Here is a 27,352-nt window from a genome sequence, read left to right as displayed (position 1 = left end):
TATACTAGTTGTTCTGTTTCATTTTACTTCATTTTTACTTAAGGAAAAAAAATATTCAGTAGCACTTTCAAGTTGGGGCTACCTAGGTGCATCAGTTACTTCCTACCACATCGTGAGCATTGCGTAAAATGCGATATGTATGAATTGTAATAATCCATTATAAAGTATTTCCAATTTCTCTAAAATACAGATGCAATTAAACAGATCTTCGGCTAAAATATATGTTGCAGGGAGTTTATTATCAGAAAACGGCTCACTTCCAATGAAAAACTATAAACAGCTGTTCGCATCTTCTAACTTTAGTAAAATGCGATAAAAAATAATAATCAAGTTATTATGGCTTTTTGAAATTGGTGTAATTTATTACCTCAAATATGCTTTACATATTTAGAAAAACACTTGAATGAATATAAAATAACGCACACCGTAACTTGAAAACAAACTCGCACTTACCGCCAGTCGCCGAGAAAGTATAGATTGACCCCTATCGGCAGCCATACTCCCTCGTGTTTTGACACGTGCTGGGGGCGGAGCTGTTTCTTGCACCATTTCAGAAACTGTTTCGAGCTGTCAACTTAAGCTATCAGTGCTTTGTACGGCTTCTGTTTGGTTGATTAGCGGCATGTTCCTTCAGCTCTTGTGTTTTACGTCGAGATTTTAGTTGCTGATGCGCTCCCTCAGCTTCGTGCAGAGGGTTAGTCTGGATTTCTCCGGCACCTTATTCCCTCATGCCATCTGCCTTGGCGATGCTGACAACGACAAAGTACGCTTACGTTTTATTTAAAAGCGTTTCACACTTTTTGCGTCTTTTTCTTTTCTCGTTGCATGCCGCCATATATGATGCTCAGTTTAAAAAATGTAGTTTCAATTATTACAAAGCAAATTGTTCAATCTCATTAGTTCGTTACGCGTTTTTACTGAAGCACCTTTTCACTTTACAGTTGTTGTCGAATTGGGAAGTGTATGCGTGAATCATCCATAAAGTCAAGTTTTTTTTTCTTTTTTAATGTGCGTAATGCCAGTTCCAGTAGCAGTACACACGTTTAAGAAGAATTTGTCGCACCTGAACCTGCTTGCTATGAGTGAAAGTGGGTCTGTGCATGGGTTTGCCCTTTGATGAATCATCGGCCGTGTCCACGCCAGAAAAAAAGCTGGCATCACTGGATACTGAACAAAATAAACAAGTTAGGTTATAATGTGCACCACTCTGATCTGTACGTATAATAACCTTGACTTATTTATGTAGGTATATACCCTTTTTGATGCTGAACATACTGAAATGGAAGAAATGGTAATGCTACGTGAAGCTCTGTCACATTAAAGGGTCTAGAAATGACTACTATAAAATCAGAAAGACCGGTATTTTGTTGAATTTTAGTCAACTGTAACTGTGCTACCTTTGCTAATACATCCCAGTTACAGTATTCCCATCTTTTTGTTTCAGCTAAATGAACTCGTAGTTGGGGATACAAGTGGAAAGTTGTATGTGTACAAGAATGATGACCCCAAACCCTGGCTCACAAGATTCTGTGTTGGAATGGTAAGAAAAAAAAGGCAAGGCTAGTGTCATGCTTTTATTGGTGTAGATAGTAGGTAATACTTGGTTAGAATTTTGCTTTTATTATTTCATACTCCAGATGCTAGATCAGTGGTACTTAACTCCGATCCTGAATGTCTGCAGTAGCTGCAGGTTTTTTTAACACAAATTTTTAATTACAATTAATTTATCCACCTTTATAAAAGGATAAGTGTATGTGTGTCTGTCTGGTCCGGTTGCTCTGGCTATGTCATTCCAAAAGATGGTGTATGACACATGATGTATCACACATTTTTACTAATAAAATGCATTTGTCATTCCAATAGATTTCACATCACAAACATTAATACTGCTTTACAAATCCCTGATTAAATACAGTGCATCCGGAGAGTATTCACAGCGCATCACTTTTTCCACATTTTGTTATGTTACAGCCTTATTCCAAAATGGATTAAATTCATTTTTTTTCCTCAGAATTCTACACACAACACCCCATAATGACAACGTGAAAAAAGTTTACTTGAGGTTTTTACAAATTTATTAAAAATAAAAAAACTGAGAAATCACATATACATAAATATTCACAGCCTTTGCCCAATACTTTGTCGATGCACCTATGGCAGCAATTACAGCCTCAAGTCTTTTTGAATATGATGCCACAAGCTTGGCACACCTATCCTTGGCCAGTGTCGCCCATTCCTCTTTGCAGCACCTCTCAAGCTCCAGCAGGTTGGATGGGAAGCGTCGGTGCACAGCCATTTTAAGATCTCTCCAGAGATGTTCAATCGGATTAAAGTCTGGGCTCTGGCTGGGCCACTCAAGGACATTCACAGAGTTGTCCTGAAGCCACTCCTTTGATATCTTGACTCTGTGCTTAGGGTCATTGTCCTGAAAGATGAACCTTCGCCCCAGTCTGAGGTCAGGAGCGCTCTGGATAAGGTTTTCATCCAGGATGTCTCTGTACATTGCTGCAGTCATCTTTCCCTTTATCCTGACTAGTCTCCCAGTCCCTGCCACTGAAAAACATCCCCACAGCATGATGCTGCCACCACCATGCTTCACTGTAGGGATGGTATTGGCTTGGTGATGAGCGGTGCCTTGTTTCCTCCAAACGTGACGCCTGGCATTCACACCAAAGAGTTCGATCTTTGTCTCATCAGACCAGAGAATTTTCTTTCTCATGGTCTGAGAGTCCTTCAGGTGCCTTTTGGCAAACTCCAGGCAGGCTGCCATGTGCCTTTTACTAAGGAGTGGCTTCCGTCTGGCCACTCTACCATACAGTCTTGATTGGTGGATTGATGCAGAGATGGTTGTCCTTCTGGAAGGTTCTCCTCTCTCCACAGAGGACCTCTGGAGCTCTGACAGAGTGACCATCGGGTTCTTGGTCACCTCCCTGACTAAGGCCCTTCTCCCCCGATCGCTCAGTTTAGATGGCCGGCCAGCTCTAGGAAGAGTCCTGGTGGTTTCAGACTTCTTCCACTTATGGATGATGGAGGCCACTGTGCTCATTGGGACCTTCAAAGCAGCAGAAATTTTTCTGTAACCTTCCCCAGATTTGTGCCTAGAGACAATCCTGTCTCGAAGGTCTACAGACAATTCCTTTGACTTCATGCTTGGTTTGTGCTCTGACATGAACTGTCAACTGTGGGACCTTATATAGACAGGTGTGTGCCTTGCCAAATCCTGTCCAGTCAACTGAATTTACCACAGGTGGACTCCAATTAAGCTGCAGAAACATCTCAAGGATGATCAGGGGAAACAGGATGCACCTGAGTTCAAATTTGAGCTTCATGGCAAAGGCTGTGAATACTTATGTACATGTGCTTTCTCAGTTTTTTTTTATTTTTAATAAATTTGCAAAAACCTCAAGTAAACTTTTTTCACGTTGTCATTATGGGGTGTTGTGTGTAGAATTCTGAGGAAAAAAATGAATTTAATCCATTTTGGAGTAAGGCTGTAACATAACAAAATGTGGAAAAAGTGATGCACTGTGAATACTTTCTGGATGCACTGTAAATTTCAGCCTGTCTTAGATGGGTAGCACAGCAGTTTTACCACCAAAGCAATAGGGTGGTAGGCTTAGTTTTTTATCTCATTTGTTACAATTCAGAAACCTTAATTGCTCATTTTTGTTATAAAACGGCTGCACTAACGTTTTAATAGTTGCCTGTTTTCTTATCCATCCATAATGTGGTGCAAATGACAAAGGAACCACTATAGCTCTCTAGATGATGTGCTTCCATTTAAACCTGAGTATATGTTTCATGAAGTATCTGTGTTAATACAATATTTTGAAATAGATGAGAGGGAAGGAAAAGGCCAAGAGGTAGAAATCTGTTCTGGACCACAAAAAAACGTGGATAGTGTTCTCAAAAAAGGAAAAATGTATAATGTGTTAAAGATTTGTCTTGGAAGAATGAAAGCACTAACATGTCATATAATAAAATACCAAGTTTTGTTATCTGCTAGGCTTGGTTTCTAATTCCAAAACTAGTTGGAATGAAAACCTGCACCCACTGCGTACCTCCAGGGCTGCAGTTGAATACTCCTGTGTTAGATTTGTCAACGTACGGCAAGTGTTACTAGTGGAGGAGTTTTAAAATATTCAGTTGAATTTATTTGCATTATCGTGATTAAGTACACTTCCATCTAAGAGCTCACCATTTTAGATAGATTTTTATATAATATTTATAAATATACTGGCTAAAAGGCATAAACAAAGAAATATCAAGCAATAAATAGATTTTTAAATTTCTGTGGATGATCTATTTTCAACTTGCATTTCTCCACTAAACTGTTTTTTTAAGGTTACACTGAATTTTAATGAATTAATCTACATTTTAAAGAAAGACTGTTGTCCCACTGCCATAAACCAAAATAAATTCTTAAGGAGATCCAAGTGTTGGTCTAAATTAATGAGGATTAAGGAACATACCGGTAGTGCTAAACTAATGAAACATGAACTATATAGGAATATTTTAGCTTGAACTCCCAGTCTTTGACGCTGATATGTGTTGCTATATCATTTTAAGCACTTAGGACTAAGATATAAGTTTAAGAGTTTCAATAAAATTCCTGCATTTTATATGCTAAACAGCTTTGTAAGTACCATTAATGTTCTTAACCACTGTACAGGTCAACACTTTCTCAGTTCAGTCCAGCAGAGGTGGTTCTCTCTGGGTACCACCGTGCCAAATTGGCACAAGCCTCTAGATAGAAATCCCTCATTTCTTTTCCTATAGACTCTTGGAAATCTTCTTTCCACAATCTGATTTTCTTGAGCTGTCAGCACTGAGGATAATGGAGTGTCTGGCTTTTACTTATCAAGCTTGTGGGTGATATGGTTACTAGTGATAATGGGACATCATCCTCCTTGTGTTGCCTTTTGTTTTTCCATCTAGTAATTTTCTTTATTTCTGTGTATTATTATTCCTGACAAAAATGGTTGTGTGTTAAGATATTTCTTGTACCTATTGAAGTAATTCATTTTAGTGGTGATCAAAAAGACCTTTTGGGTAAATATCTGTTTCTGAAATGTTCTTTCAGTGTGGTGGTGTTTGTGGTTGAAGTATAATCTTAAGTAGCTGAATACATGTTTTAGTCTATTACAATTATAGTTATGTTTCAGAAAATATTAACACTGTAAATCAACACTTTGTATACAGTATACAAAGTTGAGTATGTTCACAAGCCAGAGCAGTGTATAAAAATATCAGCTACCATAACATACACAAAATTACCTTGTTCTCATATGACATCAGAACAGTAAACATTGATAGCTACGACACCTTTAAACTGGTAACATTCACGTTCACAAATGATAATTACATAAAAAAAATCAGCTGTTATGGCTTTCAGAGACTGGAGGCTGAAATTCAGTCTTGGCACATGGCTGATTGGCTCTCTATCCATAAACAGGGTTTGCTGGTCAACAGTACAGAAACCGCTGCTTTTCTTGTTTCAAGAGGAAAAGGCTGATAAGCACATAATGAGGATGTCTACTGATAAAAGACACAGGATACACAATGAGCGTTATGTTTCTTGGTTGGTTTAGAAGTACTTGGGATTGCCCTATGGAGGAACTTGAAGATAGCTTGAATAGGCTATCCTGTGGAATACATTGGAGACATTGCATCTTCTGTTAGACCACTCAATTTAGAGTATAACTGCACTACTATGTATTAATAAGGGCATGTTTTATAGTGCTGGATGTTGGCTGTTGTAGCGTAGATCTTCAAAAAGGAAATTGTTTAAGACTAGAAGTGACTTGGGGTAACTTGAAAAAAAACAAAACTGTTAGATCATAAATTAGTTATTTTCCCCATTAGTGCACATTGGGCTTTGAGTTGGAAGAAATCAGGCAGTGGCTCACTGGCAGTGAGCAGGATAGGCCAAAATGAAGGTATCTGTAAGAGAAAAGGATGCTTTATAAAATTAAAACATGCTAGAGAACTATTAAAGGAACAGCAGATATTCTAAATCACAGTTGTTAGACTCATATAGAAATGTTATATTTATGTATACTTTTTGATTTACTAATTTTACCAACCTACAGTGGTAAGTTAATTTGTGTTCTCCTACAAATATATATTTTTTGATATTCTTCTTTATCATAGTGCAAGAAAGTGGAGATGTATTGTATTTTGCTTAGACATTCAAGTAAGAATTTCACTGTACTCTGTACATGTGACAGTACTACTACAGCTATTAACTGTGTTTTTCTAATAACAATACTCTTTATTTTTCTTAAATACTGTAGTCACCATTTTCAGTTTGAGAGTTAAGGAGAGGCCTCCCTCATTTACACTGGCATGTTGTATGTAAAGGTAAACTGGGGTGAAACTGTTCTCTTGAATGCAGAGTAAAATAAATTAATGAATATGGTTAAAGTTAATTTAATTTCCCATTAATCTTCTGCTGATCCTACTATACGTAATCTGTGCTGTATGTGCATGAAACATTGTAGAAGTACTGATAAACCATCCATGGTTGATTCCCACCTTGAGCCACCCAGTGTAGCTGGAATAGGCACTGGCACAGATGACACATGTTAGAAAATATGTAATCTGGTTTTTTGCTTGAACATTTATAACTCTTCTAGTACATTAGATCATGCTTTCAAATGTCAAAATGTTTTCCATCCATCTCAAATGTTACAAATTGGTATAATATTTATATGTCCAACATCTTAAATTAAAGTTTATATGTAGTAGTTCAATGTTTATTGATATAATTTTATTCCACTTTGTTTTGTCATATAGTGTCCTATGTAACCGTATTTTCCCTTTTATACTGTTTATTATATAGACCTTAACAAAATGTCTTAAATCACATACTTTTAGTTTTCACACGTTACACTACTTTTTATATCTATGACCAGAGGCAACAATATAGACCAGTAGAACAAATGAGAGATAGTTACACTTTTAATTAGCTATATATTACAGATAATATACATTATACATACATTATAAAGAAACAGAATGTTGGTTACCAAACAGTATGAGATAATGATGCTAGATGTGTGGCTGGATGTAAAATTTCAGGTTACTGCAATATTTTTTAGTTACATTTGATCCTTCTGGGTCAGCTCATCATCTATGCAAGTCCAGACAGCCTGCCTGTCTCAGTTTTGCTGCTGAGACAGAGTTGTCTTCTATTCATGGCAAGATGGCAAGAGAGAGAACATACCTTTGTAGGTCTCACTCTTTAATGGCTCTCTGCAGTTCATGACACATACACCCCTGGACCTTTCCTGAGGCCATTCACCAATGAAACAGTTTATGCACAGCCCCCTTCCCAGTTCATCTGATTTACAGTGTGGGTGTAATATTCACTATTGAAACAGGTCATGCAAGGTCAAGCCCAAGTGTAGTATTTTCTGTGGTGTGAAACAAGCAAGGAAGGAAATAATTAAGCCTTAAAACTGGCCCAGACGGTGGTTTTCTTATCAGTGAAACTCTGGGGGTAGAAAAATGGTTTGTCCAGCTTCCTGACTCTTTAACAGTACAAATTAAAACATACAAAATATTTATTAACTTTTTTGCTAAATATCATTCATTTTACATGCCACTAAACATTTACATTAAATGAAGTAAAGTTAAAATAGTTTATTAATGAAAGGTATTTTTTATTTATTTTTTATAGGTTACCTGTGTTGGAGTAGGTGATGTTTGTAATAAAGGAAAGGTAAAGCAAAATTAATATTATTTAATGCTTTAAATTATTTAATATTTTAAAATATTCTGGAAGTGTAATTTTTGGAAGAGTGGTGTTCCACTTATACTAAATGTGAATGTAAGATTTTCTCATATAGTTGTTTATGGGGTTTAATGGTAAAATAATCACATTTTGTGGAGAGCTTTTGGAATGTTGGGTGGAAAACTGGACTGCTTTTGGGGCGAGTCAACACAGAGACACTGTTGAACTTGTCTTTGGAATGTTGGGTGGAAAACTGGACTGCTTTTGGGGCAAGTCAACACAGAGACACTGTTGAAAAAGAGCACAGACTGGAATTGAGCTGAGATTTGAACCCAGCCATCTGGAGCTGTGAGGCAGAAGTGCTAGACACCTTGCCCTTGTTCTGACCCCTTTTGTCTCATAGTTGTAATTTATTTGTTATAATGACTTTGTAGCATGGTTGTTCAGTCACTATCACTATATTATCGTCTGCCAGATGGTTGTGTATGGTCCATCCATCCATTATCCAACCCGCTATATCCTAACTACAAGGTCACGGGGGTGTTGTGTATGGTACTCTTTTTAATTGTTTTTAAATTAATTTTTCATACATAGTATGTATAATTTAAATACAGGTTAAACATATCTTACTTGTCATTTGTTTGTGATTTCACTTCTAACTCTTAGTCATTGTTTTTAGAATTTTGTTGTAGCTGTTGGAGCAGAGGGCTGGTTCCATCTGTTTGATATGAATTTGTCTCAGATAAAGACTGATGCGTCTGGTCATCAAGAAACAGTATTGGGAGATGATTTGAAGCCATCATTCACTCAACATATTCCTGCCAACACAAAGGTTATTCTCATAAGTGACATAGGTAAGTTATTTCCTTAACATGCATAGAATGGCCAAGGAGCTTTAACAAAGGCTTTTTGTATTCATTATATTTGTAACAGTACAACAGCAACAACAATAGTTTATTTCTTGTATAGTCCAAAATCACATGAGCAATGCCTCAATGGGCCTTAACAGGCCTAGTTTTTTGAGAGCCCCCCAGCCATGACTCCTTAAGAAGACAAGAAAAAACTCCAAAAAATGCATGTAGGGAAAACAAATGAAAGAAATCTTGGGAAAGGCAATTCAGAGAGAGACCCCCTTCCAGGTAGGTTGCACATACAATGGGTATCAAAAAATGGGGTATACAGTATACTTTCGTATACAAACTATAGTTAGTTATTTTGTTAAAGGCATTGATGAGTGTCAGTTTGCCAGTCTTTTGTAAAGCATATAAAATCAGGATTGTTTTCTACTCCGGTTGTCCTATTATAATGAAAATTCATATCTATGTAATTCTTACAAAATTTCAATCACTTATCTTTGTTTATAATGCAGTTCATATAGCAAAGAACTACTTCCGGTAACCCGATCAAACTGAAATTTCAAATCTGATTGTTTTTTGTGGTCAATAATATACCACTTCCAGTCACCTGATCAAGGTCAAATTTTTATATCTAATGATAAGTAATGATCATTCAAAATTTTAATTATCTATGTCTATATATATATATAATGGTAGTAATGCATATGTAATAATGCTGATACCTGTTAAGATATCATTTCCGGTTATCCGATTAAAGTGAAATTCTATATCTATGTGTTTCTTACCCTAACTAACGACGATATAAAATTTCAATTATTTTTCTCTTCTTATAATGCAATTTCACATTAAAAACTATTATACAAAATTTCAATAAATTGCTTATTTAAACTATGTACCAGTTTATTTAACAAATTTTGAAATGTCTTCAGGTAAAATATCACTTCCAGTTGACGTATGTTGCCCAAAAAATGATAGAAAAGTAACATTTTGATTTAACACCCAAATGGCAGGTTTAATTTATCTAGCTTCAAAATGTTCTCAAGTTTCTGTACACACACATGCACTCACACACACACACAAAGTTATAATTGCAAAAATCGGCAAAACGTGTTCAGGAGTGCATGAAACTTGGAAATTCATCAAAATGTCAAGGTCAAATTTTTTCGTGACTACTATATTTTCTTTTTACTACATATACAAGAAAGTAATAAATGGTTATACTGGTGAGTAGAATTGACATCAATCTTCCTCGCTCTATTCTTCATCCTGGCAATGAACAAAGTATTATTGATGGAAGCTGACTAATCAGTGATATCCTTGTCAGAATGAACCATTTGCTGTAACCTGATGTTACAAAGGCAGGTGGAAGGTTACTGTTGTTAATTGGTGTCACTGACATGACAAAATGAGGTTGAGACATCTAAAATATAGCCACAATGCTGGTGAGGGGCTTCACTGACCACACCAGAAGAGGCTCACCCAGTCCAACTTAGAACTACGATCAGTAGCCTATGGCCTAGCAGGCTACCAGCAGAAAGCTAGTGATCCACTCACAAACATTAGGGGGCACAACTAGTCTAATTAGCTGGCTGTTGAGCAATTTTGGGACTAAAGTGAAGATTAAACTGAAATCCACAAACAAGATCATAACAAAAGCATTGGGAGAATTGAGATATTTAAAAATGTAATTGGGCACCAATTAACCACATCTTCAAATAAGCTGTTTGGTCTGCAAGCCAACTATAGGGGTTTAAAGAACAAATCATTTATAGACCCGAGATGGGCCAGAACGAAACTTTCAGGGGTTTCATTGCCACAATGTCAAAGACACTTCCCTATAATCAGTAATTACTTGATTCAACAAGGTGGTGGAGGGAAAGACCTGGGAGTTTTTCTCTTTCAAGTTGGTGAAACTTTGCAGGGAGCATCAAACTATGATTCATCCTTACTGCTACATCCACTTTCTATTGCCTACCAGTCTATACAGTCAAAGCAGTCCCTCAACTGTCCAGTAACTTCATGCGTCTACTAAAAGCAGGTGGTCTTGAATTGTTTATGCTTCTCCAGTTTCCACTTTTTGATTGAAATAAGTACAATCATGGAGAGGTCCGAGTTGTGAAGGGTTGCTGTGGAGAAATGGCAAAACACTTATTTATAGTAGTGTAAAAGTGATCAAGGGTTCTTGCCTCCCATGCTGGGCAGCTAATCAGTTAATGGTATTTAGGTAGGTCAGATTTCATGATGCTATGGTTAAAGTCCCCTATCAAAAAGATGACAGTATTTCACTACCATGTGCATTTGCATACAGCATTAATCAGACATTTGCAACTGGTTCAAGAGAGGAAAGAGTGAACATTTTGGCATGGTAAAAGGCATAATCATAAATATGTAGGGTGATCAGGATGTTGTGAGCTTAAGATTTACAGCAAAGATTTTGTAAGTGGCCAAAAATTAGCCATTTTCTTCTAAAATAACGTGCTTTACAAGTTTCTAGCATTTGTAGTTCCCTGCTTAAGTCAACAAGGATGTCCAAAACCATAAAATCAAGTGTCATGTTGTCACTGATTTTATTACCTTATAGAAGAATACATCTTTGGGGATTCATTCTCATCTAGACAAAGTGTACCAGGACTAGTCCTCTTCATATACCACAATCAAGAAATGAGTCATTAAATTTGGTTGTGGTCTAAACCTGTGCCAGCAAGTTCATGTACACAGTTTTTTTATGATACTGAAGTTGTAGCACCTTAAAAGCCCCATAACCGTTCAACATAAAGCTCATTTTGGTTTCCACAATATAGGGGGCAACCTCCCTAGGACATGGCTTTTCAATGATGAAGATGGCAAGTCATCTACAAAAATGGCAGCACAAGCATTTTGTTTGTATGGGACATTGACATTGTTATGCTGTGAATGTTATAAAAAATGTAGTTTTATTGGAGATTAGATTCAAAAATAAAACTTATTGGTGTTTCTTTTATTAAGGCTCAAAACTTATCATTCCTCATTATCTTAAAGCAAAACAATACAGATTGATCTACCACAAAAAAAAATTAGGAGAAAGATTAAAACATTAAGAGAATATATTTTATTTTAAGCCTTTCTTAGATATTGCCCTCCTCAAAAAAACTAGGAAATCTATATGTTGCACTGAAATGAAAAAAAATACATTTCTGTAGTAGTTTACACTACATAGCACATTCCAAATAACTTGCAGTTGCAGTGAATAGACATGTGAGGGTGGTGAAGAATCATTTAGTTAACAGTGTTCCAGGTTTCCTCAATTTTACAGGTGAAATGTCTATTTAAATTATTTTTTTTTAAATGAGAAGATCATTTTAGCAAGCTATGTAGTATTTATAGATTAAAATGATTCTCATATATGCAGTATGGCAAACAATTTCTACATTGTGTTTTATGTGCAGTAAAAACTCCAGTATATTTCTTTAAACATCTTCCATTAATACTGTGAATTGAAGCAAATCTGGAAAAATATAACATGACGTGTAATAAAGCTTTAAATCTAAAAATATTGTTTTGAAGAAGACAATTAGTAATTAATGCCTATATGAACTTCTTTCAATTGCATTATGTTTCATTTTATTCATCCATTTCATATTTTTCTGCTTCAGTTAATTTTAATCTCACATTTATTAATAATGTGCCTTGTCCCTGTTGCTGCCAGGATAAGAATCTACTCTTTAGCGAACATCAGATAACATTAACCAGATACATAAAATGATTCAATACAAATTCAATAACTGTACTTCAAAGCCTGTGTAGTTTTAACTGAACCTTGAATTTAAACAAATTATATTTAAAGATCATGATAAAGTATCATTCCATCTGTATTTAATCAAATGCTGCTTAAAAGGATTTAGCGATAAAGCCTTGCAGAAATAAATATGGTCACAACAATATCAGCAATGCATACAAGTATGCTTTTATAGAAAACATTAATAAATAATTGTGTTAATAAAGAAGAGTTCAAAATGGTCTGAATTGATCTCAACTGTTACTTAGTAACAGTAGAATAATAAATTAAATTTAAAGATACACATTGAGCATGTGGCATTGACCAGATAGGTAAAGCCATACACAGCTAATGTGACAAAAAATTTTTTCTGAATAGGATATCAAAAAAACAAGCAATTCCTTTACATTTACCAGTTTTGATGTGGTCATTTGGGTCTGTTGGTCAAGCTTTGTTCTCCAACTTCTCATAAATCTTCACTAGACCTTTTTTAAGAGCCTGTTCAGTTTTATACACACAAAAATAAACAGACAACAACCCTTAGATACTAAGGACCTGCCTAAATGGCTGTTGAACACCACCCCCATAACAAATATGTCCACTTTTTTGGATACCTGCCTTTTAACATTTTGGGAAAGCATTGCATGCTTCAGCCCTTGTCTGTCTTTCTCATACACTTAGGCAGGTGCTTCTCCCTAATGCCCTCCTGGGCACACTGCACTTATGCAGTGCTTGTTGGCCCCTCTGTAGCCTCTGCTCTCCCAGTGTAGCTTTCTTTCTCTCCTATAGGTTTTTTGTGGAGCCTCTTCTAAAATGTACAAATCTGGTGGCACTTCTCCTGCTAGCAAACTTTTGATATTATGCACCGCTTCACATGTAGTGCAGTAAAGCCTTTGTCTCCACATCATTATTTGTGTATCTGACCACTTACAAAATTTTAAGTAAACTTTTATAGACCTGAACAATTAAGCAATTTAAATCCAATAACTTTTATGAATATATATTCATTTAGTTAGGTTACATTTTATGCAAAAATTGCATAAACATAAATGTAGCCATTGTTTATTGTTAAATGCTATATTTTCTGATTTAGTAAGGTTGGATAATGGATGGATGGATAATCATTAAATCCAAACACAAAACTATCTAGCAATTAAAGACTTTCTCATGCACAATAACCCAGACTAATTATAATAAACAATGTCAAAACTGAAAATCTACCACTTTATTCTGCACACACATCTCCTAGACTAAACTACAATGCTACCTTTTTGTATTTCACAGATGGTGATGGGAGGAATGAACTAGTAGTTGGTTACACTGACCGGGTTGTACGGGCTTTCCGCTGGGAGGAATCCCTAGATAGTACTGAACTTGGTTCTGGTCAACTAGTTCTACTAAAGAAGTGGCTTCTTGAGGGACAGGTATGTTAGTTTCTTTACCTTGGTAATATTGACTTCTTTTTACTTATTAAATGTTGCCAGAATGTCTTCCCTGTTTTAGTGAGAAAAATATGAATGTTTCTTGCTCGTTACAGCATATTATTATAGTGAAGAATTTGGAAATAAGTGAAACAAGTGGCAGTAAACTTACATTAAGTTGAACAATATATATTTTTTTCACTTATTAATGCTAATACCCATGACTCTAGAGATGAGAAAATGAATAAATGTTTTTAATAATAAGTTTATTTATAGTCTAATAAAGCAGTACTACATAGAGATGAATACAAGATCAAATGAAAATAAATACCTATAAAGTCTAAAATAACATTATTGCACATAAAATAAGGAAAAGGAATGAATATCAACAAAAGTGTTCTAACACCTTTATGAAGGTCTTTTTGAAATATCTGTGCAATATGAGTGAAGCATATATTACCCATGGAACAAAAGTTACATGAGGGCAAAGCCAGACTGCCAACATTAGTGTACTAGACTGAGCATCCTGAAGTTTACTGAGATAGGATGTAGATAATATAGTCAAATGTAATAATAACTAAATTTTGTAAACTTACAATAAGATCTTTTAGTTAAAAGTCACAGAATAGTGTAATCTCTGCTTAGATAACAGATTTGAAATGTTGCCAAGTAAAAGAGAGTTACCTAAAGTAATGACTTAGTGGCAAGTAAAACTGCCCTTTTAAGTACTGAAGTAAATGTACAGTGGATTCAGAAAGTACTTTTTTCACATTTTGCGATTTCAGTGTTGTGCCAAAATCATTCCAATTAATTTTTCTCCCACATCAAGCAACAGTACACCTGAATTACAAAGTGAAATAAGGATTTTAGATTTTTTTGAAACTGTATTAAAAATAAAAAACTGAAATATCACATTGCCTCAAATATTCAGAACCTTTGCTATAACGCTTGAAATTTGCATTCCATTATATTGATCATCATTGACAAAGTGAAAATAGGATTTTAGCAATTTTTGCCAATTTATTAAAATGAAGAACTGAAATATCACATTGACACAATTATTCAGAATCTTTACTCAGTACATTGTTGAGTTGTCTTTGGCAGCAATTCCAGCCAGCAGTCTTTTTTCGATATGACACAATAAGCTTCGTACACTTGGATTTGCAAATCTTCTCAAGATCTGTTAGGCTGGATGGAAACCATCAGTGGACAGCTATTTTCATATCATTCTAGAAAAGTTTGATTGGGTTCAAGTCTGTTCTGGCTAGACAACTCAAGGACATTCCCAGAGCTGTCTGTAAGCCATTCCTGTGTTGTCTTTCCCTTGTGCTTAGGATCGTTATCCTGTTGTAAGCTTTGGCTGAGTCTGACATCCAGAGTGCCCTTGAGCAGTTTTTAATTGAGGATATCTCTACTTTGTTCTGCTTTCCATCACCTCTGTCTAGTCTTCCTGTTGTGGTAAAGTGAGGTCTGTGGCTGATTGTCATTTTAAATAAACAATTGCTAGACTCGCGTCTTCAGGATGGGGCGTGGTAGCATGGCGAGAGTGGTTCCCGGGAGTGGATGGTCCTGCACTTAGTACACAGGTACAGGATCGCTCGTAACCATAATTGACACTGGGAGCTGCTGATTGCTGCAGCTGTGCCATGTCCCTGCGTTTAAAAAGGGAAGCACGGGTGCAAGAGAAAGGAACAAACTAAAGGAAAAAAAATGGAGATTAAAGTGAGAAGAAGAGAGGCAGGAGTGTGAGAGGAAGCAAATGCGAGGAAAGGAAGCTGATGGATGGGTATGGAGCCCCAGGATGGAGCATGTGTGGCCAACACTCAGTAGGGGACTGAACAGTCACTCCTGCTGAGTGACCTAGTAGCAGGAACGACCTTTTATGCTCAGGAATGTGCTCTCGCTGGGAAGAGCTGACGGACTGGCAGAGGTGGGAGTGCAGGGAGCTTGTGCCAGGAGGAGCCGACAAACGGAGTAGCGGTACGAGCAGAACAGGGCTCAGGGTTTGCCTGGAGACGCAGAGGAAGTGGTGACAGGGACACGAGCCAGGGCAAAAGGTTGTCTGCATCTGCTGGTAGACTTCTCCTTGGTCTGCAGGATCCGGGAAGGGATAAGAAAAGGAGGAGTCGGTTTTAAAAGGGCACCAAGTCTATGTGTTTTTAAAGAAGTTTCCTGTCTGAGTTTTAACCTCTGATTTTAATTGAAAGTTTATTGGTGTTTTTCTAACCTCCACTTTCACTTCTTTTATGGTTTATTTATTTATGGAACATTTTGAGCACTGCACTTTTACAACACTGTTGTTTGTTTTAATAAAAGTAATTGAGCAATTTTCACCATCCCCTTGCTTTATGTGTGTTTTGTCCTCATCTGCCAAGCTCATCTCAGTTACGGTACTGACAGTGTCAGGTTCAAGAGACTCCCAAAATGGTAGTGGGAGCAAAGGAGCTAACCCACACCATCACACCTGTTCATGTTACTAAAAAACCATCCCACTGCATGATGCTGCCACCACCATGCTTCACTGTTGAGATGACATTGCGGTGCCTTTTTTTCTCCAGGCATGATGCTAATCTTGGTTTTGTCAGACTAAAGCATCTTGTTTCTTACAGTCTCAATATCCTTTAGGTACAATTGTATAAACTTAAGTGGGCTTCCATGTATCTTTTACTTAGGAAAGTAAAAGTTCAGATCAGTGAAGTGTTACAGTGATGGAGTACTCATCAGATTCTTAGTCACCTCTTTTTGCACACAATAGGCTTATTGATCAATAGTCTTATCTCCTGCTCTGAAGCTGCCTCATTGGGGAGGTCCTGACTAGATCCAGGGATACTCTCAAGATCCGGTTGGTTGCACTAGATTTCTGGTTTGGATTGATGGAATATCAAAGAAGTGTGATTTGACTTTTGGTTTGCATATATTCGAACAATAGTTCATATTAATTAGCTTTTTTAGGCACTGGGATAGTGATTTGAGTTATTGAAGGTCTACCACTTACTGGCTCTGCACTACCAATGGAGAATAATCTAGAGAAATATTTGAAGGGGTGTAATTGATAGGAATGGCTTACTTGATCTATTAAGTTAATTTTCTGTAGCAATCTCCATGTGCTTGCTCTTGGTAGCAACATTTCATCAGAGTACTTTGAGCCAAAGTTGATTGACTTTACAATTCTTTCACCTGACCAGAGCATTATTTTTGGATAATTTGGTAAAAGATGGTATTGAGCTATGCAGTTATCATTATCTAGTAGTGTGTTTGCTCAGATGGTTAGAATGTTGACTAAACAAGGGGAGAAGACCAATAGAGGTACTGAAAGTACCTTGGTAGTGCCTAACAGAAATAACTGTTCAGTATGGCATCAAGTATAACCTCTGAAAGAGTTTCTCTTTCATTCTGTTATTGACTTAGAGCCTAGCTGTACACTTTTTACAACATTAATAGTAGACATGTCTAAAAGAAATTAGCAAAGAGGATGGTTGTTGGATGTCAGCATCATCTGTGCTATTTCGAGTTATGTCCTTTCATCAGCTGTGAAAGTGACAATTAAATTATTGCTAGCATAGACCAATCAATATTATGGGTAAAGACAAAATAAAACAATTTCTTTTGTTTATTAACAAAGATGACCTTAAACAAGAGGCTTGTTGTTCCAGTGTGGCAGCAGCTTCTTAGGGTGTCTGACAGGCGACATAAATCTTTTTGTGTACGTGGTCCAGTGATACCTTTGCATGACTGACTGACCCACTGTGACATGTGAAGCATCCTCATTTTTTCAACATTATGAAAATGATAAATGTCTCCTTTTTGCAGTGTTTCATTTGTTCTTCTTAGCTGGTGCACTACTCCATGCAACTAAAACCCTGATCTGTACCCAGTTTGAATAAGCCTGTGTAACACCCAAAAAGACAGACATTATCTGTTCTGCATTATTCTTATGACCCTTTGTGCCTCTTTATCCTGTTAATGTTAACACATTTAGACCTCACCTGGTAACTCTTAACCCCTAGTTCCCATTAAAGTCAGTTTGCAAAGGTTTACAGAACTGGTTCAATGAAAAAGAGAGAAGGAGTAACTTCTTTTATTTTCTGCTGTCATTAATCCTCAGGTACCAAAAGGCAACACCTGTCATTTAAAGCAACATACACCCATAAGGGAGGGTAATGCACAGACTGACTTGACACAGCAAATTAAATATTGCTAATCGAGAGTGCGGCAGCTGAGTAATCTTCAACAATGTCTTTTGCAAAATCCCGAATTACTATATATGTATGTGTGTATATATTTGTATATGTATGTCACACACATGTATGTCAACAAACAGACAGGCAAACATGGTAGTTTTAAAGTCAGGCATGGGAAGTGATGTCATTGGGGCAGGAACTGGAAGTGATGTCTTTGATGTCAGAACCGGAAGTAAAGTCATTGGGCCCTGGAACCGGAAGTCACATCATTGAAACCTGGCCAAATTTCCAGTGATCGGTGTGCCGATGAAAAAGAGAAAAGAACTGTGCACTCTGCCTTCCACTGGTTTGGCATATAATTATCTTCATTTGAGCCCTTTAGCTGCCTCCCATGCTCATGTGTGAGACAATGTGTGTGTATATACTATATAATATATATATATTAGCCAACCCGCGGCGTATGCTACGCCGCATAATTATGTATTGATGGGTGAACACTTCCTGAAAGACACAGTTGTCCAAATGGGGTTGGTTTTGAGGATACGACTGTAGATGAATGAAAAGATGTAACTCTGGAGAGGGCAACATACAATACAGCGTTTTACACGCTGCATACAGAGATTCACATCCGCGACAAACAAATTGTTTTACACGCTGCATACAGCGATTCACATCCGCGACAAATATGATTCTTCTTAGATGGTGCTGGCACGTCCACCCTCGCTCTCGAAGCATACACACTGCCTGGTCATGTGCCCGGTCGCAAGAGCAACTGACAGAGACCCGCCCACCAACTCTAAGACCATGGGATACCCCTCGGAAACTGTTTTACACGCTGCATACAGCGATTCACATCCGCGACAAACAAACTGTTTTACACGCCGCATACAGCGATTCACATCTGTGACAAACATGCCTCTTCTTAGATAGTCCTGCCGCATCCACCCTCGTTCTCGAAGCATACACACCGCCTGATCATGTGCCCGCTCGCAAGACAAACTCACGGAGACCCGCCCACCAACTCTAAGACCATGGCGTGTAAAACAGTTTGCGATGGTGGACACGGTCGTGCGTCATAACCGAAAAGAATACAGTGGAACCTTGGTTCACAACCATAATTCGTTCCAAAACTCTGGTCGTAAACCGATTTGGTCATGAACCGAAGCAATTTCTCCCATAGGATTGTATGTAAATACAATTAATCAGTTCCAGACTGTACGAACAGTATGTAAATATATATTTTAAGTTTTTAAGCACAAATATAGTTAATTAAACTATAGAATGCACAGCGTAATAGTAAACTAAATGTAAAAACATTGAATAACACTGAGAAAACCTTGAACAACAGAGAAAACTAACACTGCAATAGTTTGCGCTATAGCGCTACCAACCGCTGGCTAAAAACACTTTTTTTTAATGAGTTTTAAGCACAGGGAAAAAAATGAACATTTGAAAAAGCCCGTCATTAAATAAACCACCAAGAAAAGTAACATTGCAACAATACACACTACGAATCAATCGCTGTAAACAGAATTGAAAACAAAATCAAGCCCAGTGCATTCTTTAACTGCCTTCCTACCTTATGAATCCAGACCCCTCTCTCTCGTGCTGCCTGTGTGTGTACGTCTGTCTCTCTCTCGCGCTGCCTGTGTGTGTGCCTCTGTCTCTCTCTGGCGCTGCCTGTGTTTTTGCACGGCTGTCTCTTTCGCGCTGCCTGTGTGTGTGCGCGGCTCTCTCTCTCGCACTTCCTGTGTGTGTGCGCGGCTCTCTGTCTCGCACTGCCTGTGTGTTTGCCTCTGTCTCTCTCTGGCGCTGCCTGTGTGTGTGCACGGCTCTCTCTCTCAGGCTGCCTGTGTGTGTGTGTGTGTGTGTGTGTGTGTCTGTCTCTCTCTGGCGCTGCCTGTGTGTGTGCGCACGGCTCTCTCTCTGGCGCTGCCTGTGTATGTGCCTCTGTCTCTCTCTGGCGCTGCCTGTGTGTGTGCCCGGCTCTGTCTCACACTGCCTGTGTGTGTGTCTCTGTCTCTGTCTGGCGCTGCCTGTGTGTGTGCCTCTGTCTCTCTCTGGCGCTGCCTGTGTGTGCGTGGCTCTCTCTCTCAGGCTGCCTGTGTGCCTCTGTCTCTCTCTGGCGCTGCCTGTGTGTGTGCGCGGCTCTCTCTCTGGCGCTGCCTGTGTGTGTGCCTCTGTCTCTCTCTGGCGCTGCCTGTGTGTGTGCGCGGCTCTCTCTCGCGCTGCCTGTGTGTGCGCGGCTCTCTCTCTCGGGCTAACTGTGTGCCTCTGTCTCTCTCTGGCGCTGCCTGTGTGTGTGCGCGGCTCTCTCTCTCGCACGGCCTGTGTGTATGTCTCTGTCTCTCTCTGGCGCTGCCTGCGTGTGTGCGCGGCTCTCTCTCACGCTGCCTCTGTGTGAACCGAGGTTCCACTGAGGTTGACTAATGAAAAGTCAACGTGGCTCAGAGGTGCATGTGGAGTCTAGCAGAGACGAACGTGAATGACGCCCAGTGTTGTGAGTTGCTGCATCCGAGTTGGTGTGCGTGGCTCTGCGAGTTGTCGTCGTATCCAAATGGTCTTAGGGTTGGTGGGCGTGGCTGTCTTGCATGCTTTCCATGGGTGGCTACTTCTCGGTTCGTGCTTTCCATGGGTGGCTACTTGTCGGCAGCTTAGTGAATTATATATATAGATATATAATATGTATATACAGTGCATCTGGAAAGTATTCACAGCGCATCACTTTTTTCACATTTTGTTATGTTACAGCCTTATTCCAAAATGGATTAAATTCATTTTTTTCCTGAGAATTCTACACACAACACCCCATAATGACAATGTGAAAAAAGTTTACTTGAGGTTTTTGCAAATTTATTAAAAGTAAAAAAACTGAGAAATCACATGTACATAAGTATTCACAGCCTTTGCTCAATACTTTGTCGATGCACCTTTGGCAGGAATTACAGCCTCAACTCTTTTTGAACTTCACTGTAGAGATGGTATTGGCCTGGTGATGAGAGGTGCCTGGTTTCCTCCAAACGTGACGTCTGGCATTCACACCAAAGAGTTCAATCTTTGTCTCATCAGACCAGAGAATTTTCTTTCTCATGGTCTGAGAGTCCTTCAGGTGCCTTTTGGCAAACTCCAGGCAGGCTGCCATGTGCCTTTTACTAAGGAGTGTCTTCCATCTGGCCACTCTACCATACAGGCCTGATTGGTGGATTGCTGCAGAGATGGTTGTCCTTCTGGAAGGCTCTCCTCTCTCCACAGAGGATCTCTGGAGCTTTGACAGAGTGACCATCGGGTTCTTGGTCACCTCCCTGAATAAGGCCCTTCTCCCCCGATCGCTCAGTTTAGATGGCCGGCCAGCTCTAGGAAGAGTCCTGGTGGTTTCGAACTTCTTCCACTTACAGATGATGGAGGCCACTGTGCTCACTGGGACCTTCAAAGCAGCAGAGATTTTTCTGTAACTTTCCCCAGATTTGTGCCTCGAGACAATCCTGTCTTGGAGGTCTACAGACAATTCCTTTGACTTCATGCTTTGTTTGTGCTCTGACATGAACTGTCAACTGTGGGACCTTATATAGACAGGTGTGTGCCTTTCCAAATCTTGTCCAATCAACTGCATTTACCACAGGTGGACTCCAATTAAGCTGCAGAAACATCTCAAGGATGATCAGGGGAAACAGGATGCACCTGAGCTCAATTTTGAGCTTCATGGCAAAGGCTGTGAATACTTATGTACATGTGCTTTCTCAATTTTTTTATTTTTAATAAAATTGCAAAAATCTCAAGTAAACCTTTTTCACGTTGTCATTATGGGGTGTTGTGTGTAGAATTCTGAGGAAAAAAATGAATTTAATCCATTTTGGAATAAGGCTGTAACATAACAAAATGCGGAAAAAGTGATGCGCTGTGAATACTTTCCGGATGCACTGTAAATTTCAGCCTGTCTTAGATGGGTAGCACAGCAGTTTTACCACCAAAGCAATAGGGTGGTAGGCTTCGTTTTTTATCTCATTTGTTACAATTCAGAAACCTTAATTGCTCATTTTTGTTATAAAACGGCTGCACTAACGTTTTAATAGTTGCCTGTTTTCTTAACCATCCATAATGTGGTGCAAACGACAAGGGAACCACTACAGCTCTCTAGATGATGTGCTTCCATTTAAACCTGAGTATATGTTTCATGAAGTATCTGTGTTAATACAATATTTTGAAATAGATGAGAGGGAAGGGAAAGGCCAAGAGGTAGAAATCTGTTCTGGACCACAAAAAACGTGGATAGTGTCCTCAAAAAAGGAAAAATGTATAACGTGTTAAAGATTTGTCTTGGAAGAATGAAAGCACTAACATGTCATATAATAAAATACCAAGTTTTGTTATCTGCTAGGCTTGGTTTCTAATTCTAAAACTAGTTGGAATGAAAACCTGCACCCACTGCGTACCTCCAGGGCTGGAGTTGAATACCCCTGTGTTAGATTTGTCAACGTACGGCAAGTGTTACTAGTGGAGGAGTTTTAAAATATTCACTTGATATTTTTATATATATATATATATGTGTAAATGTATATGTGTATGTGTATGTATATGTATATATATATATATATATATATATATATATATATATATATATATATATATATATATATATGTGTGTATATAGATATGTGTATGTATATATATATATATATATATATGTATGTTTCACCCTAATTGGGGTTCATCAGGCGTTTGTAGCTTTGTTTCCCCTTGCACAAATCAAATCTGGGATGTCAGCACCTGAGGTGAAGCCTCTGATGTTGCGCCACGGCGGCTGGTTTGCTTTTTTGACAGGGTGAAGATTGAAGTATTATATTCATAGGTCTAAATCACAATCTCATTATTTGGATGGTTACCTAATTGGTAATGCTTATGGTCGGTCAGCCAGTCGGCAAACATTCGCCACGTCTTCTCAGTTGCAAGAAGCAGATCATAGATATGTGATACAGTACCTGCCAAAGAGCACACAACACATGTTTCACCCTAACTGGGTCTTATCAGGTGTACACACCTTTGCTCCCCCTTGCGGAGATGTTTAAATATATATATAGTGTCCTACTCTACACCTCCATGCTGGAAGGACCGGGGAAGGGAGCATATCCAGAGCATTACCTCCCCAGAGCGCTAGATGGCAGTCCCTTGGGGTTGCAACGGTGCCTCAGACTCCCACAGGGCTCCAGGAGAGCTGAAGTTTGGAGCAGCCCTGTTGGGTTCCGTGGGCGCTGTCAGTGGGTGCTGCAGCTACTGCTGAACCCTGGAGTGCAGCTGTTCGCCACACCCGGAAGTGCTGCCGGAAATGCATCAACAAGCACTTGAAGCAATTCCTGGTGCCGTATAAAAGGACCTAGCAGACACTACTTGGAGAGCCAGAGTCGGGAGGACAATGAGGAAGTTTGCCAGGTGAAGTGGAGGAGAAATAGAGAGAGAAAGAAGAAGAGAAATTTGTATTGTGTTGTGACTGTGCTGGACTGTGTTGTACTTGTGAGAAATGGGGGAAGGCGTTTCCCATGAGGAAAGAAGAAAAATAAAAGTGTGTGCTTGTACTAATAATCCCTCTGCTTTTGTCTGTGTCAGGTTTGGGCGGCAGTGTGCCCCACCTGGTTGTCCACAATATATACAATGAATATACTGTATATAGACCACATACAGTGGCAAGAAAAAGAATGTTTTGCCTTTGGGAATAACTACATTTATGTATAAATTTGTCTTAAAGTGTGGTCTGACCATTATCTAAGTCACAATAATGACCAAGAACTGTCTGATTTAACGGATAATGTACGAATTATAGAATTGTTTTGTACATATTGAATACTTCATTCAAACATTCACAGTGTAGATTAAAAAAAGTATGTGCTGTAATGTAATGGGTCACTGCTTTTTGTAGATGATGTTGTCCTGTTTGCTTCATCAAGTCGTGATCTTCAGCTCTCTCTGGATCTGTTCACAGTTGAGTGTGAAGCGGCTGGGATGGGAATCAGCACCTCCAAATCCGAGACCATGGTCCTCACGAGTGAGGGAAGAATGGAGCGTGAGATTGACAGGCGGATCGGTGCGGCGTCTGCAGTGATGCGGGCTCTGCATCAGTCTGTCGTGGTGAAAAAGGAGCTGAGCCGTAAGGCAAAGCTCTCAATTTACCAGTCGATCTATGTTCCTACCCTCACCTATGGTCATGAGCTATGGGTAGTGACCGAAAGAACGAGATCGCGAATACAAGCGGCTGAAATGAGTTTCCTCCGCAGGGTGTCTGGGCTCTCCCATAAAGATAGAGTGAGAAGCTCAGTCATCCGGGAGGGGCTCAGAGTAGAGCTGCTGCTCCTCCGCATCGAGAAGAGTCAGATGAGGTGGCTCGGGCATCTGATCAGGATGCCTCCTGGACGCCTCCCTGGTGAGGTGTTCCGGGCACGTCTAATTGGGAGGAGGCCCTGGGGAAGACCCAGGACACGCAGGAAGGACTATGTCTCCCGGCTGGCCTGGGAACGCCTCGGGATTCTCCTGAATGAGCTAGAAGAAGTGGCGAGGGAGAGGGAAGTCTGGGTATCTCTGCTCAAGCTGCTGCCCCTGCGACCCGACCTCGGATAAGCGGAAGAGGATGGATGGATGGATGGATGTACTGTAATCACCTAAGCTAATGACATAAACAAAAGCTAAGTGGAATCAGGAGTTGGCAAACCAGGAGTCAAACCAATGAAACGATTGGAGGTGTGGTTTAAAACTACTTTTACCTATAAAAAAGAGTGACATTTTGAGTTTGTTATTCATAAGAACCATTTGATGCATTTGATAATGTGAAGTATGCCTTGCAATAAACAATCTCAGATGATCCATGATCAAGAATTGTTGATTTTCATAAAGCTGGAAAGTGTTACAAAGTAATTTCAAAGAGTTTAGATATTCTTTAATTTGACACATTTTGTATAAATGGAGATGATTTAGAACTATGGCTACTCTCTATAGAGGTGGTCATCCGGCCAAGGTGACTTGAAAGTCAAAATGCTGAATGCTCAAGGAGGTAAAAAAGAACCCTTGAACCCTAGAGTAATAGCTAAAAGTCTGAAAAGAGTCATTGGAACAGGTTAACATCTCTATTCATGTGCCTACAATATGCAAAACATTGAACAGGCATGGTTTCCACCAAGGGGAAAGCTGCTGCTGTCCAAAAAATATTGCTCTATTCCTGAAAATTGCCAAAGACCACCTTGACACTCCATAACCCTAATGGCAACGTGTTTTGTGGACTGATGTAATTAAGGTTAAAATGTTTGGGAAGAGTACACCCAAGTACATATGGTGTAAAAAAGGCACAGCATATCGACATGAAAACATCATTCTAATAATGAAATATGGTGGATAGAGCATCATGATTGGGACTGCTTTGCTGCCGTGGAGTCAGGACAGCTTGCTATCATCAAGGTGCAAAGGAATTTCCAAGTTTATCACGGCATCAAACAGGATAATATCATTGCGGATATCCACCAGCTGAAGCTTAGTAGAAGTTGGGTGATGTAGCAGGGCAATACAGTACTTGTAAATACTGAAGTATATCTACCACAGAATGGCTTTAGAAAAGGAGTGTCCACCTTTTGGAGTGGCCTAGTCAGAGGCCAGACCTTAACTAAACAGAGATGCTGTGGAATGACCTCAAAGAAGCCATTCATACCAGACATTCTAAGAATACAGAAGAACTGAATGGTCCAATGACCATTGTTGCAGGTCTGATCTGCAGCTACTGGAATTGCTTGTCAGTAATTATTGCTGCCAAAGGAAGCTTGATCAGTTATTAAATCCAAGGTTTTTCTTACATTTTCCACAGCATACTGTGAATGTTTGATGGGTCTTTTCAATAAAGACATGAAAATTATAATTGTTTGTGTGACTTAGCTGAAGATCAGATCTCATTTTATAAATAAGTAATACAGAAAACCTGGCAACTGCAAAAGGTTTCATATATTTTTTCTAGCCACGTGGTATTGGGCTGTATAGCGCCCGAACCGGCACAGACTTACACAGAGGCATGTGTCAAAGGAACAGAAATCTTTTATTTTTCTTCAGCCATGGGGCATGCCTTCCCCCTATCCCACAGTCCCAACACAGTTCCCAAAACACTTTTAGTCACAGACCACACTATTCCTCTGGCACCACCAACACTCCTTCCAGGCAACCGCGTCCTCTTCCTCCCGATTCCGGCCCTGATTGGTGGTTGCTGGCTCCTTTTATGGCCCTCCCAGAAGTGCTCCTGGTGCTTGCTGACCTGTTCCCAATCTCACTTCCAGGTGGGGCCGATGATTAGACCAGCTGGGCTTAACGATCTCTGCCACGCCCCCTGGCAGCCATCCCAGGTCCCCACAGGGTTGGGGAGAACTCCATCTCCCATGAAACCCTGCGGGAAAACTGAGATATCATCGTCAACCAGGGAGGCTGCCACCAAGCATCCCGGGGGAGGTACTGAGTAGTCCATGGCTGCTCCCCCGGAACATAAGCAGAAGGGGCATCCCAGCCGGGCAGGGGACCCGGTGGCCCACCACACACTGTACACATAAATTTATTATTATTATTATGTTGATCTTTCTATCTCGTACATGTGTATCAAAATCTAAAATCCATGAAATATTCAAAAAGCATTTTTAAATTTTGTGATGCGTAATTTTTAGAGTTGCTGATTAATCACCTTTAACACAATCCCTAAATGCGTTAATTTTAGTCACAACTACAAAGGAATTCCAGCCCTTCTTGTCGGCAAAGCGTGCTCACATCTATAATACTCTCACTGACTACCTGAACTGCATATGCTTTTTTCACCTTTGACTGACCCTATACTGAATTCTCATAATGCTTTTATAATCTTACCCCAGTCTCCGATGATAAAGGACCTAGTCTCCGAGTTCCCTGTTATGTGTGCATGCATTCCTTTTCAGAAGTGAGTTTAAACTCTTGTGGACTTGCTCATGAGTCTCCTGACTTCCATGTCTTTTCTTCCCATGCCAGTCAAAGTGCCCTTTGTAATCCACAACTGGCATACTTTGGTAAAGCCACAAAAACACACTTTAAAAAGCTTGTAAAAATGTTGGAGCCAAACAGAGAAGAGTGTGTTGTGTGCAATGCAGAAATATAAAGCAACAAAGTATTTGTTTAGTTTTAATTTAAGCATCACATGTTGTAACTAACTATATTACATATTTTTTTTTTTATGTCTGGGAGTCTGAGTGTCTGGGCTTGCGAGTGTCCTGGATAAAAACCAAGATCCAGGCCCTTAATGACATCTTGGGCACAGACATCAGCAGTGTGTCTGTCTGTGGAGGGAGTGTTTAATAAGTTTTTGTTTTAGTTATTTGCTATTGATACTTTGAAACAGTGGATCTGGTGGCACAGTGGCTCATAGT

General features: G+C 39.2%; 1 protein-coding gene across 1 annotated transcript in view; it reads left to right on the top strand.

Moving 5' to 3' along the window:
- Window positions 1–528: 528 nt before the first annotated feature.
- itfg2 (integrin alpha FG-GAP repeat containing 2) overlaps window positions 529–27,352 on the top strand; it is an 89,818-nt gene continuing 62,994 nt past the window's right edge. The window contains exons 1-5 of the mRNA XM_028805592.2: window positions 529–763; window positions 1,445–1,540; window positions 7,685–7,726; window positions 8,418–8,592; window positions 13,634–13,773. Coding sequence (XP_028661425.1) covers window positions 668–763; window positions 1,445–1,540; window positions 7,685–7,726; window positions 8,418–8,592; window positions 13,634–13,773 — 549 coding nt within the window. The 5' untranslated portion in view covers window positions 529–667. The remainder of the gene's footprint in view (window positions 764–1,444; window positions 1,541–7,684; window positions 7,727–8,417; window positions 8,593–13,633; window positions 13,774–27,352) is intronic.

The sequence above is a fragment of the Erpetoichthys calabaricus genome, chromosome 1 (assembly GCF_900747795.2).
Source record: "Erpetoichthys calabaricus chromosome 1, fErpCal1.3, whole genome shotgun sequence".
In the NCBI taxonomy this organism is placed as follows: domain Eukaryota; kingdom Metazoa; phylum Chordata; class Cladistia; order Polypteriformes; family Polypteridae; genus Erpetoichthys; species Erpetoichthys calabaricus.
The sequence above is the reverse complement of the archived record's forward strand: the minus strand, read 5'-3'. Positions and strand labels throughout refer to the sequence as shown.